Source organism: Nansenia antarctica, assembly GCF_963989245.1.
Source record: "Nansenia antarctica genome assembly, chromosome: 6".
NCBI lineage: Eukaryota > Metazoa > Chordata > Actinopteri > Argentiniformes > Microstomatidae > Nansenia > Nansenia antarctica.
In genome coordinates, this window is record NC_137676.1 from 5,480,184 (window position 1) to 5,492,683 (window position 12,500).

The window sequence follows — 12,500 nt, forward strand, 5'->3', positions numbered from 1 at the left end:
AGCCCAGCCCCAGCCCAGCCCAGCCCAATACAGCCCAATACAGCCCAATACAACAGAGGAGCGAGGAGAGAGGAGGGAGGAGAAAGGAGAGAGACTGGAGGAGAGAGGAGAGAGAGGCTGGAGGAGAGAGGACGGAGGAGGAGGGTGGAGACAGGAGACAGGAGACAGGAGAGAGGAGAGAGGAGAGAGGAGAGAGGAGAGAGACTGGAGGAGAGAGGAGAAAAGAGAGAGGCTGAAGGAGAGAGGCTGGAGGAGAGAGGGGAGAGAGGCTGGAGGAGAGAGGACGGAGGAGGGAGGAGGAGGGTGGAGACAGGAGACAGGAGAGAGGAGAGAGGAGAGAGAAGAGAGGAGGGAGGAGGGAGGAGAGAGAGGCTGGTGGAGAGAGGAGAGAGGAGAGAGGCTGCAGGAGAGAGGAGGGAGGAGAGAGGAGAGAGGAGAGAGGCTGGAGGAGAGAGGCTGGAGGAGAGAGGAGGGCAGGAACGTGCGTCATGAGAATCCCAGGAACTTTCAGAAACACACACACTCCCACACAAGCTCACACACGTATGCCTAGCGTCATAACACCATAACTATCTGATATGAGACTCTCTCTCTCTTTGTCTCTCTCTGTCTCTGTGTCTCTCTCTCTCTCTCTGTCTCTCTCTCTCTCTGTCTCTCTCTCTCTCCCCCTCTCGCTCTGTCTCTGTCTCTGTCTCTCTCTCTCTCTCTGTCTCTCTCTGTCTCTCTCTCTCTCTCTCTCTCTCTCTCTCTGTCTGTCTGACTCTCTCTCTGTCTGTCTCTACTGAATATGATGTTTGGGTCGTTTTAACGTTTAAACCTCTGCCTTGGTGCCTGTCTGCTGTGTCTGAGTGTCTGCTGTGTCTGTTTGACGCCGTGTCTCGTGGGCGCTGGTGACGCCGGCTCCTGTAGGCTGCAGAGTCGTGTGTTTTCCACCACGTCTGTGTCGTGTGGCGTATTAAGGCTGATGTGTTGTGGCGGGTTTCTCTGTTTCCACGGCCCACTGGAGTTCAGTGGAGCAGAGTGTTGGTTGGCTGCTGCTGCGTGTGTGTGTGTGTGTGTGTGTGTGTGTGTGTGTGTGTGTGTGTGTGTGCGCGTGTGTGTGTGTGTGTGTGTGCATGCGTGCATGTGTGTGTGTGCGTTCGTGCATGTGTGATATTTCGTCTTTCTCTCTCACAGACACACATGCACACCAACACACAGTATAGAAACTCACACACACACACACACCACACACCCTCCCTCCCTCCCTCCCTCCCTCTCTCGCCTATTTAACTGGAAGATCTAGTGAAGTGTGGGGGAATCCACAGTACAGCTGCCTTGATTTTGTTTGATATTCTAAATATGATCCACTTCAGAAATATTCCCTTTTTTGAGGGGGGGGGGGTGGGGGTGGGGGGATAAGGGGGGAAGGGGGGGGGGGGTTTCCGACTGAAAGCCTGCATGCGTGGGTTGCGGTAGTGAAGTAGTCTGCTATTAGACTAGAGAGAGGAGGCGTACCGGCATCCGGAGCATCAACAGAACCTCTCTCGCCTCGCGGCGTGCGGTGACAGGCGTTAGGAGGCTCTAGTGAGGTGTGACGCTGGCAGGAGGAGTGGACCGTTGAGGAGGAGGAGGAGGAGGAGGAGGAGGAGGAGTGGACCGTTGAGGAGGAGGAGGAGGAGGAGGGCTCTCCTCTAGGGCTGGAGGAGCATCTTGGAATTGTGTTCCCCTCCAGTGGTCCCCTGCCCCCCCCCCGCCCCCATCATAGCCGAGGCAGACAGAGACAGAGACAGAGACAGAGACAGAGGCAGAGGCAGAGACAGAGGCAGAGACAGAGACAGAGGCAGGGACAGAGACAGAGGCAGAGACAGAGACAGAGACAGAGACAGAGATAGAGGCAGTGACAGAGAAAGAGGCAGAGAGATAGAGACAGATAGAGGCAGAGAGACCGAGGCAGAGACAGACAGAGACAGAGGCAGAGGCAGAGAGACAGAGGTAGAGGCAGAGACAGAGACAAAGAGACAGAGAGAGAGAGGCAGAAACAGAGACAGAGAGATAGAAACAGAGACAGAGAGAGGGGCAAAAACAGAGACAGAGACAAAGAGACAGAGACAGAGAGACAGAGAGAGACAGAGACAGAGGCAGAAACAGAGACAGAGAGATAGAGACAGAGACAGAGAGAGGGGCAAAAACAGAGACAGAGACAAAGAGACAGAGACAGAGAGAGACAGAGACAGAGACAGAGAGATAGAGACAGAGACAGAGAGAGGGGCAAAAACAGAGACAGAGACAAAGAGACAGAGACAGAGAGAGACAGAGATAGTGGCAGAGACAGAGACAGAGGCAGAGACAGAGACAGAGGCAGAGACAGAGACGGAGATAGAGGCAGAGACAGGGACAGAGAGATAGAGACAGAGACAGAGACAGAGACACAGAGGCACAGACAAAGAGAGACAGAGACAGAGATAGTGGCAGAGACAGAGGCAGAGAGACAGAGAGACAGAGACAGAGACAGAGATAGTGGCAGAGGCAGACAGAGGCAGAGACAGAGACAGGGACAGAGAGATAGAGACAGAGACAAAGATAGAGGCAGAGACAGAGGCAGAGAGACCGAGACAGATAGAGGCAGAGGAAGAGACAGAGACAGAGGCAGAGACAGAGACAGAGGCAGGGGCAGAGATAGAGACAGAGACAAAGATAGAGGCAGAGACAGAGGCAGAGACAGAGGCAGAGACAGAGAGATAGAGACAGAGACAGAGAGAGGGGCAAAAACAGAGACAGAGACAGAGGCAGAGACAGAGGCAGAGACAGAGACAAGGACAGAGAGACAGAGATAGAGCCAGAGACAGAGGCAGAGACAGAGACAGGGACAGAGACAGAGGCAGAGACAGAGACAGAGAGATAGAGACAGAGACAGAGACAGAGATAGAGGCAGAGACAGAGGCAGGGGCAGAGACAGAGATAGAGGCAGAGGCAGAGACAGAGACAGAGAGAGAGACAGAGACAGAGAGAGTGGCAAAAACAGAGACAGAGACAGAGGCACAGACAAAGAGAGACAGAGATAGTGGCAGAGGCAGAGACAGAGACAGAGAGAGAGACAGAGACAGAGAGAGTGGCAAAAACAGAGACAGAGACAGAGGCAGAAAGACAGAGACAGATAGAGACAGAGATAGTGGCAGAGGCAGACAGAGAGAGAGACAGAGGCAGACAGAGACAGAGACAGAGGCAGAGAGACAGAGAGAGAGAGAGAGAGAGAGAGAAAGAGACAGAGAGAGAGAGAGAGAGACAGAGAGAGACAAAGAGAGACAGAGATAGTGGCAGAGACAGAGACAGAGACAAAGAGAGACAGGGACAGAGAGAGAGGCAGAGGCATAGAGAGACAGAGAGACAGAGGCAGAGACAGAGATAGTGGCAGAGATAGACAGAGACAAAGACAAAGAGACAGAGGCAGAGACAGAGATAGTGGCAGAGATAGACAGAGGCAGAGAGAGACAGAGACAGAGGCAGAGACAGACACAGGGACAGAGGCAGAGACAGAGAGACAGAGGCAGAGACAAAGAGACAGAGGCACAGACAAAGAGACAGAGACAGAGGCAGAGACAGACACAGGGACAGAGAGACAGAGGCAGAGACAGAGAGACAGAGATAGAGGCAGAGGCAGAGACAGAGGCAGAGAGACAGAGACAGATAGAGGAAGAGACAGAGACAGGGACAGAGAGATAGAGACAGAGACAGAGACAGAGACAGGGACAGGGACAGAGAGATAGAGACAGAGACAGAGAGAGGGGCAAAAACAGAGACAGAGACAGAGACAAAGAGACAGAGGCAGAGACAAAGAGACAGAGGCACAGACAAAAAGAGACAGAGACAGAGATAGTGGCAGAGGCAGAGACAGAGACAGAGGCAGAGACAGAGACAGAGAGATAGAGACAGATATAGAGGCAGAGACAGAGGCAGAGACAGAGACAGAGAGAGAGACAGAGAGATAGAGACAGAGGCAGAGACAGAGACAGAGAGAGAGACAGAGACAGAGATAGAGACAGAGGCAGAGACAGGGACAGAGAGAGAGACAGATATAGAGACAGAGACAGAGATAGTGGCAGAGGCAGAGACAGAGACAGAGGCAGAGACAGAGACAGAGAGATAGAGACAGATATAGAGGCAGAGACAGAGGCAGAGACAGAGACAGAGAGAGAGACAGAGAGATAGAGACAGAGGCAGAGACAGAGACAGAGAGAGAGACAGAGACAGAGATAGAGACAGAGGCAGAGACAGAGACAGAGAGAGAGACAGAGACAGAGATAGAGACAGAGACTGAGGCAGAGACAGAGACAGAGACATAGATAGAGGCAGAGACAGAGGCAGAGACAGAGACAGACAGAGAGATAGAGACAGAGACAGAGGCAGGGGCAGAGACAGAGATAGAGGCAGAGACAGGGACAGAGAGATAGAGACAGAGACAGGGACAGAGAGATAGAGACAGAGACAGAGAGAGTGGCAAAAACAGAGACAGAGACAGAGATAGTGGCAGAGGCAGAGACAGAGGCAGAGAGACCGAGACAGATAGAGACAGAGATAGAGGCAGTGACAGAGACAAAGACAGAGAGAGAGATAGAGACAGAGACAGAGATAGAGGCAGAGACAGAGGCAGAGACAGAGACAGGGACAGAGAGATAGAGACAGAGACAGAGAGAGGGGCAAAAACAGAGACAGAGGCAGAGACAAAGAGACAGAGGCACAGACAAAGAGACAGAGACAGAGATAGAGGCACAGAGACAGAGGCAGAGAGAGACAGAGAGACAGAGACATACATAGGGACAGAGAGACAGAGACAGAGGCAGAGACAGACACAGGGACAGAGAGGCAGAGAGACAGAGAGACAGAGGCAGAGAGAGAGACAGAGACAGAGGCAGAGAGACAGAGACAGAGAGAGACAGAGATAGTGGCAGAGAGAGAGCAGAGATAGAGAGAGAGAGAGAGAGACAGAGGCAGAGAGACAGAGACAGAGAGAGACAGAGATAGTGGCAGAGAGAGGGCAGAGATAGAGAGAGAGAGAGACAGAGGCAGAGAGAGACAGAGACAGAGAGAGAGAGAGAGAGAGACAGAGAGAGAGACAGGCAGAGGCAGAGACAGCGAGACAGAGAGAGAGAGAGAGGCAGAGACAGAGGCAGAAACAGAGAGAGAGAGAGAGAGACAGAGTGAGAGAAAGAGAAGCAGAGACAGAGACAGGCAGAGACAGAGGCAGAAACAGAGGCAGAGACAGAGAGAGAGAGACAGAGAGAGAGGCAGAGACAGAGGCAGAGACAGAGAGAGAGAGGCAGAGACAGAGGCAGAGAGAGAGAAAGAGAAGCAGAGACAGAGACAGAGAGACAGAGAGACAGAGACAGAGAGAGAGAGACAGAGAGAGAGAGAGAGAGACAGAGAGAGTAGAGAGAGAGAGAGAGACAGAGAGAGAGACAGAGAGAGAGAGAGAGGCAGAGAGAGAGACAGAGAAAGAGACAAAGACAGACAGAGGCAGAGGCAGAAACAGCGGCAGGCAGACAGAAACAGAGGCAGAGACAGAAACAGAGGCAGAGACAGAGAGAGAGTCAGTGCATGCCGTGTGTGTTGTGTGTGGTGGTGTTGGGGGGGGGGGTGGTCAATAGTGTCAAGTGTGGTGTGCAGGCCGCAAGGCTGGGGTGGTGGGTTGGCCTGGCTGGCTGGCTTGTGGTCCCTCTGGTGGTCCCTCTAGTCTCTCTGGTGGTCCCTCTGGTCTCTCTAGTCCCTCTGGTCTCTCTAGTCCCTCTGGTCTCTCTGGTCCCTCTAGTCTCTCTGGTCTCTCTAGTCTCTCTGGTCTCTCTGGTCTCTAGTCCCTCTAGTCTCTCTGGTCTCTCTGGTCTCTCTAGTCCCTCTAGTCTCTCTGGTCTCTCTGGTCCCTCTGGTCATCTCTCTGGTCCCTCTAGTCCCTCTGGTCTCTCTGGTCTCTCTAGTCCCTCTGGTCTCTCTGGTCTCTCTAGTCTCTCTGGTCTCTCTAGTCTCTCTGGTCTCTCTGGTACCTCTGGTCTCTCTGGTCTCTCTAGTCCCTCTGGTCTCTCTAGTCTCTCTAGTCTCTCTGGTCTCTCTAGTCCCTCTAGTCTCTCTAGTCTCTCTGGTCTCTCTGGTACCTCTGGTCTCTCTGGTCTCTCTGGTCTCTCTAGTCTCTCTGGTCTCTCTGGTACCTCTGGTCTCTCTGGTCTCTCTGGTCTCTCTGGTCCCTCTAGTCCCTCTAGTCCCTCTAGTCTCTCTAGTCCCTCTAGTCTCTAGTCTCTCTGGTCTCTCTGGTCTCTCTAGTCTCTCTGGTCTCTCTGGTACCTCTGGTCTCTCTGGTCTCTCTGGTCTCTCTAGTCCCTCTAGTCCCTCTAGTCTCTCTAGTCTCTCTGGTCTCTCTAGTCCCTCTGGTCTCTCTAGTCTCTCTGGTCTCTCTGGTACCTCTGGTCTCTCTGGTCTCTCTGGTCCCTCTGGTCATCTCTCTGGTCCCTCTGGTCCCTCTGGTCTCTCTGGTGGTCCCTCTAGTCCCTCTAGTCACTCTAGTCTCTCTGGTCTCTCTGGTCTCTCTGGTCCCTCTGGTCTCTCTGGTCTCTCTAGTCCCTCTAGTCTCTCTGGCCCCTCTGTGGTCTCTCTAGTCATCTCTCTGGTCTCTCTGGTCTCTCTGGTGGTCCCTCTAGTCCCTCTAGTCCCTCTAGTCCCTCTAGTCCCTCTAGTCCCTCTAGTCCCTCTGGTCCCTCTAGTCCCTCCGGTCCCTCTAGTCTCTCTAGTCTCTCTGGTCTCATTGGTGGTCCCTCTGGTGGTCCCTCTAGTCTCTCTGGTCTCTCTGGTCCCTCTAGTCCCTCTAGTCCCTCTAGTCTCTCTGGCCCCTCTGTGGTCTCTCTGGTCATCTCTCTGATCTCTCTGGTGGTCCCTCTAGTCCCTCTAGTCCCTCTAGTCCCTCTGGTCCCTCTGGTCTCTCTGGTCTCTCTGGTGGTCCCTCTTGTCTCTCTGGCCCCTCTATTCTCTCTGGTGGTCCCTCTAGTCCCTCTGGTCTCTCTGGTGGTCCCTCTGCTGGTCTCTCTGGTCCCTCTGGTGGTCCCTCTGGGCCGGGCTGACGTCTCTGTCTCCTCCTCTCTCCCGGCAGTTCACGGCATCAAGTGGACTTGCAGCAATGGGAACAGCAGCTCTGGCTTCTCAGTGGAGCAGCTGGTGCAGCAGATTCTGGACAGCCACCAAACCAAGCCACCTCCCCGGACCCACAACTGCCTCTGCACGGGCACTCTGGGTAAGGGGGAGGGGGCGGGGGGGGGGAGGCGGCACAGGGGGGACAGGGGGAGAGTGGGGGGAGAGAGAGAGAGAGACACAAAGAGACACAAAGAGACACAAAGTGAAAGAGAGAGGGTCAGGGGTAGTCAGAAGAGACTAAAGGATAGGACAACAACACCACACTGCAAAAAGTTAATCGAAGTAAGATTAAGTATCTTAAATCAAGGCAAAATATGCTTCTTTTTTTTTTGTCTGACCGCACTAGTTTTAAGATATCTTTACTTTACTTGTTTTAAGAAAATCTCGGCAAGTGAAATGTTCTTGTTCTGTTGGCACTAATTTAAGTAATATGTCCCCCATTTTATTGCTTTTTTTCTTGTTTTTGAGAGCTGACTCTTTGCAGTGCACTTTCACCAGGGTCATTATGATCGTAGACAGTTTTACATTAATCTCTTGCTGTTCATCGATACAGGGTTTAGCAAAGTAGAAATCCAACAGATCTGCCTACAGTATTCAAAAGTCATACCGATCCATCCAATAATGACTCATGTTGAATCGTTGGTGATTCTCAGTCGTTTGGATGACAATGATGACTTGTAGGTACTGAAAAACAAATACTGCCCGTAGGACCCTACTAAGCAGAAGAGCTCACTGGCTTCCAGTTAAGTTCAGAATAGATTTCAAGATCCTTCTGCTTGTTTATAAAGCTCTCACTGGCACAGCACCAGAATATCTCAAAGACCTTTTGCTAGCATATCAGCCCAATAGAGCTCTCAGGTCTTCTGACGCTGGTTTTCTCTGTGTACCACATGTACAAAAGAAGAGATTTGGTGAGGCTGCATTCTCATTTTATGCACCCAAATTGCGGAATGCACTGCCAGTTTACATTAGGGATGCAACCTCAGCAAATATGTTCAAGTCAAGACTAAACACCCATCTTTTTAATATTGCCTTTAAATTACTAAATAATTAAATTATGATTATATAATGATTGGAGCACTTTGAGCTGCAATGTTTGCAGGAAAAGCGCTATACAAATCAAAGTTATTATTATTATTATTACTATGGTTCCAAGGCCTGCTATGTTACCAAGCCATGCACAGCATCATTCACATTGAGTAGTAGAACAGTTCTGACAGTTCTCTTGCGTAGTTAGTCTTTACACAACAGTATGCGTTCCTTTCTTTCCTGCTACCACTTTGATAACAATTTGTGTTGCAAAATTCCCGTAAATTTGGAAAACCTTCAGATAATTCCCAAAGTTTCGATATGGGTTTCAATATTGGAAACTTTGGAAATGATCTGAAAAGTTTCCCAAATTTGCAAGAATATTGCAACCCTAATAACAATGTAGGTTTATTCATCACGTGGATTGTGTTGTGTATAATGTTATGATGACACAGGTGAAGCCCTCAGCTTTAGCTTTCTACCAGTATGTGGATGACAGCTTCACACATCACTCCCCTCCTCCTTAGGACTCTCTTCTACCGGTGACTACATGTGGAGCTGTCTCTAACCTCTCTCCTCTCTCTCTCTCTCCCTACTCTCTCTCTCTCTCTCTCTCTCTCTCTCTCTTCCCTCTCTATCTCTCTCTCTCTCTCTCTCTCTCTCTCTCTCTCTCTCTCTCTCTCTCTCTCTCTCTCTCTCTCTCTCTCCTCTCCTGGACACAGGCGCAGGGAGCAGCGTGCACCACAAGTGCAACAGCGCCAAGCACCGCATCATCTCCCCCAAGGTGGACCCGCGCTCCGGCGGCTACAGCAGCGGCCACTCCGAGGTCCAGAACAACGACGTGTCGGAGGGGAAGACAGAGCACAGCAGCCATGGAGGAGGGGGAGGGGGAGGAGGGAAGAGCGGGGGAGGAGGAGGAGGAAGCGCCCGGGAGAAACGCAACGGCAAGGTCCCCAAGCCCGTCCTGCTGCACCAGAACAGCACGGAGGTGTCGTCCTCCAACCAGGTGGAGGTGCCCGACACCACCCAGAACTCCCCCGTGTCCATCAGCAGCGGGCTGAACAGCGACCCTGACATGGCCGACAGCCCCGTGGTGACGGGGATGGGGGGCCACGTGGCCTCCGTCATGTCTGGCCTCTCCCAGAGCGTCTTCATGTCCGAGGTCACCGGGGACCCCAACGTCTACGGCATGTCCCCCACCGGCGGCCCCAACGCCCACCTGATGGGGGCGGACCTCCCGCCCTCCCAGGGCATGGTGATGTCGGTCGCCTCCGACAGCCACAAGTTCGCCTTCCCCGGCGGGGGAGGAGGAGGAGGCGGGGGGGAGGGCGTGGGAGGAGGGGTAGGAGCGGACGGCCTGTCCATGCTGTCCGGCGGCGGCGGCGTGTCCGAGGAGCTGGTCCTGTCCAGCAGCCTGGACGCCGGGGGCATCAAGATCCCAGAGACCAGCATGAACTTCGACCCCGACTGCTTCCTGAACAACCCCAAGCAGGGCCAGACGTACGGGGGCGGCGGGCTGAAGGGGGAAGGCGGCGGCGGCTCCTCCTCGTCCTCGTCCTCGTCCAACGGGTGCGGGGGCGGCGGCTCCAACGGAGGCCACCGGGGGTCCCCCTCCATGGCGGACGCCGGCTACCTCTTCAACTCGGCCCTGGTGAAGAACATCAAGACGGAGGACACGTCCTTCGAGCAGCAGCTGGCCAAGGAGAGCCAGGGCTACCAGGTGGTCGGCGGGGGCGTGGTGAGCTGTGGAGGCGGCGTGTCCGGTCCCTCCTCCTCCTCCGGGGGGGGTGGAGGACCTGGGGGTTCGGGGGGCCAGGGGGGCTCCCTCAGCCTGACCGCCGCCGGCTCCCTGCTGCCCTCCGGTGGCGGCCTGAGCCCCAGCACCACCCTGGAGCAGATGGACTTCAGCGCCATCGACGCCAAACAGGACTACTCGTCCGTGGGTCCGTCCGCCTCCGTGGGCTACGTGTCCCAGGCCATGTCCAGTCCCCACATGTCGTCCCACCAGAACCGCTCACCCAGCTTCTTCCTCCAGGACGCCCCTCAGCCGGGCGGCCAGTCCCAGCAGCAGCAGCAGGGGAGGGGGTCCGGCCTGGTGGGCCAGAAGAGCCACATGATGGAGCACAACTCCCAACAACAACACGACGCTGTCGGAGGCTACATGGGCCTGCAGGTGGTGAAGACGGACTCCCCCGGGAACAGCAACAACGGCAACAACGGCCACCTCGGACAACACCACCACCAGCAACACCACCAGGGACACCAGAACCAGCACCGGTCCAACTGCAACGGGGGCTCCCCCACCGAGGGGGGCCCGGGGCAGGCCGGCGGCTCCCTCCAGCTGCTGCAGTACCAGGGGGGCTTCCCTGGGATGGGTCCCGAGCACGAGGAGGTGGTGGTGGGCCTGGAGCAGCCGGGCAGCGTGGGCCAGGGCTCGGGCCAGGCCGGAGGCCCCGAGAACGGGCAGGAGGGTCTACTCAAGCCCGGGGATCACCTCCAGGCCTGCGGAGGAGGAGGAGGGGGCAACGGGGACGGAGGAGGAGGAGGAGGGGGGGCCGAGCAGCACTACATGCAGCAGGCTTCAGACGGCGGCGGGGGAGGAGGAGGAGGAGGAGGAGGGGGAGGAGGGGACGGAGGAGTGGTGGGCATGCGTAATGGCAACAACGATAACGGCAACCGCGGCCAACAGCAGCAGCAGCAGCTCCAGCCCCTCCTCCAGGGGGCGGGCATGGTCCAGGGACTCTACAACACCGTGGGGCCCCACCAGGGCATGGGCGGCGGGGGGTCCAACGGCGGGGTGTCGGGCGGGGGGGGCATGGAGATCAGCCTGGACCACTTCGACATCTCCTTCGGCAACCAGTTCTCCGACCTCATCAACGATTTCATCTCGGTGGACGGCAGCGGCGGCGGCATGGCGGCGGGGGGCGCCCTCTACGCGCACCAGCTGGTGGCCTCGCACGGACAGGCGTCCGACGGGCAGACGGCGCCCAGCGGGGTACCCCCTAACCAGCAGGGCCAGGAGGACGGAGGAGGGGTAGGCAGGGGAGGAGGGGGGGCCGGCTACAGCCCCTCCGAGCTCTGCCTCCAGCCCTGCTGCAGTCCACAGTCCCTGGGCGGGGGTGCCGGGGCCGGGGCGCCCCCCGGGGAGGCAGGGTCCCTGGCCTACATGCACGTGGCGGAGGTGGTGTCTGCCGCCGTGGCCCAGGGGGCTCTGGGGATGCTGCAGGCCACGGGGAGGCTCTTCATGGTCACCGACTACTCCCCCGAGTGGTCCTACCCGGAGGTGAGGTCTCAACGTCTCATTGAGTCAGTCAGCCAGACAGTCAGTCAGTCAGCCAGACAATCAGTCAGTCAGCCAGTCAGTCAGTCATTGAGTCAGTCATTCAGTCATTCAGTCATTCAGTCATTCAGTCAGCCAGTCAGTCAGTCATTGAGCCAGTCAGCCAGACAGCCAGTCAGTCAGTCAGCCAGCCAGACAGCCAGTCAGCCAGGTAGCCAGTCATTCAGTCAGTCAGTCAGTCAGTCAGTCAGCCAGTAAGTCAGTCAGCCAGTCAAGTCAGGAGGTGAGGCCTCAACGCACTCAGTCTGACAGTCAGTCAATCAGTCAATCAGTCAGTCATTGAGTCAGTTATTCAGTCATTCAGTCACTCAGTCACTCAGTCACTCAGCCAGACAGCCAGTCACTTAGTCAGTCATTGAGTCAGTTATTAAGTCATTCAGTCACTCAGTCACTCAGTCACTCAGTCACTCAGTCAGCCAGTCAGCCAGTCAGCCACTCAGTCAGTCAGCCAGACAATCAGTCAGTCAGCCAGTCAGTCAGTCATTGAGTCAGTTATTCAGTCATTCAGTCATTCAGTCAGCCAGTTAGTCAGTCATTTAGCCAGTCAGCCAGACAGCCAGTCAGTCAGTCAGTCAGCCAGCCAGACAGCCAGTCAGCCAGGTAGCCAGTCAGTCAGTCAGTCAGCCAGCCAGTCATTCAGTCAGTCAGTCAGTCAGTCAGTCAGCCAGTAAGTCAGTCAGCCAGTCAAGTCAGCCAGTCAGTCAGTCAGTCAGTCAGACAGTCAGTCAGTCAGTCAGTCAGTCAACCAGTTTGTCAGCCAGTCAGTCAGCCAGCCAGTCAGTCAGCCAGTCAGTCAGTCAGTCAGTCAGCCAGTCATTCAGTCAGCCAGTCAGTCAGTCAGCCAGTCAGTCAGTCAGTCAGTCAGTCAGTCAGTCAGTCAGTCATTCAGTCAGCCAGTTAGCCAGTCAGTCAGTCAGTCAGCCAGCCAGTCATTCAGTCAGTCAGTCAGTCAGTCAGTCAGCCAGTCATTCAGTCAGCCAGT

General features: G+C 55.2%; 1 protein-coding gene across 1 annotated transcript in view; it reads left to right on the forward strand.

Annotated features, from left to right (window-relative positions):
* camta1a (calmodulin binding transcription activator 1a) overlaps positions 1-12,500 on the forward strand; it is a gene marked incomplete at both ends in the record, with an annotated part of 132,863 nt that overhangs the window by 72,924 nt on the left and 47,439 nt on the right. Inside the window, 2 exon segments of the mRNA XM_080533531.1 lie at positions 7,109-7,249; positions 8,901-11,461. Of these exon segments, the coding sequence (XP_080389657.1) occupies positions 7,109-7,249; positions 8,901-11,461 (2,702 nt within the window).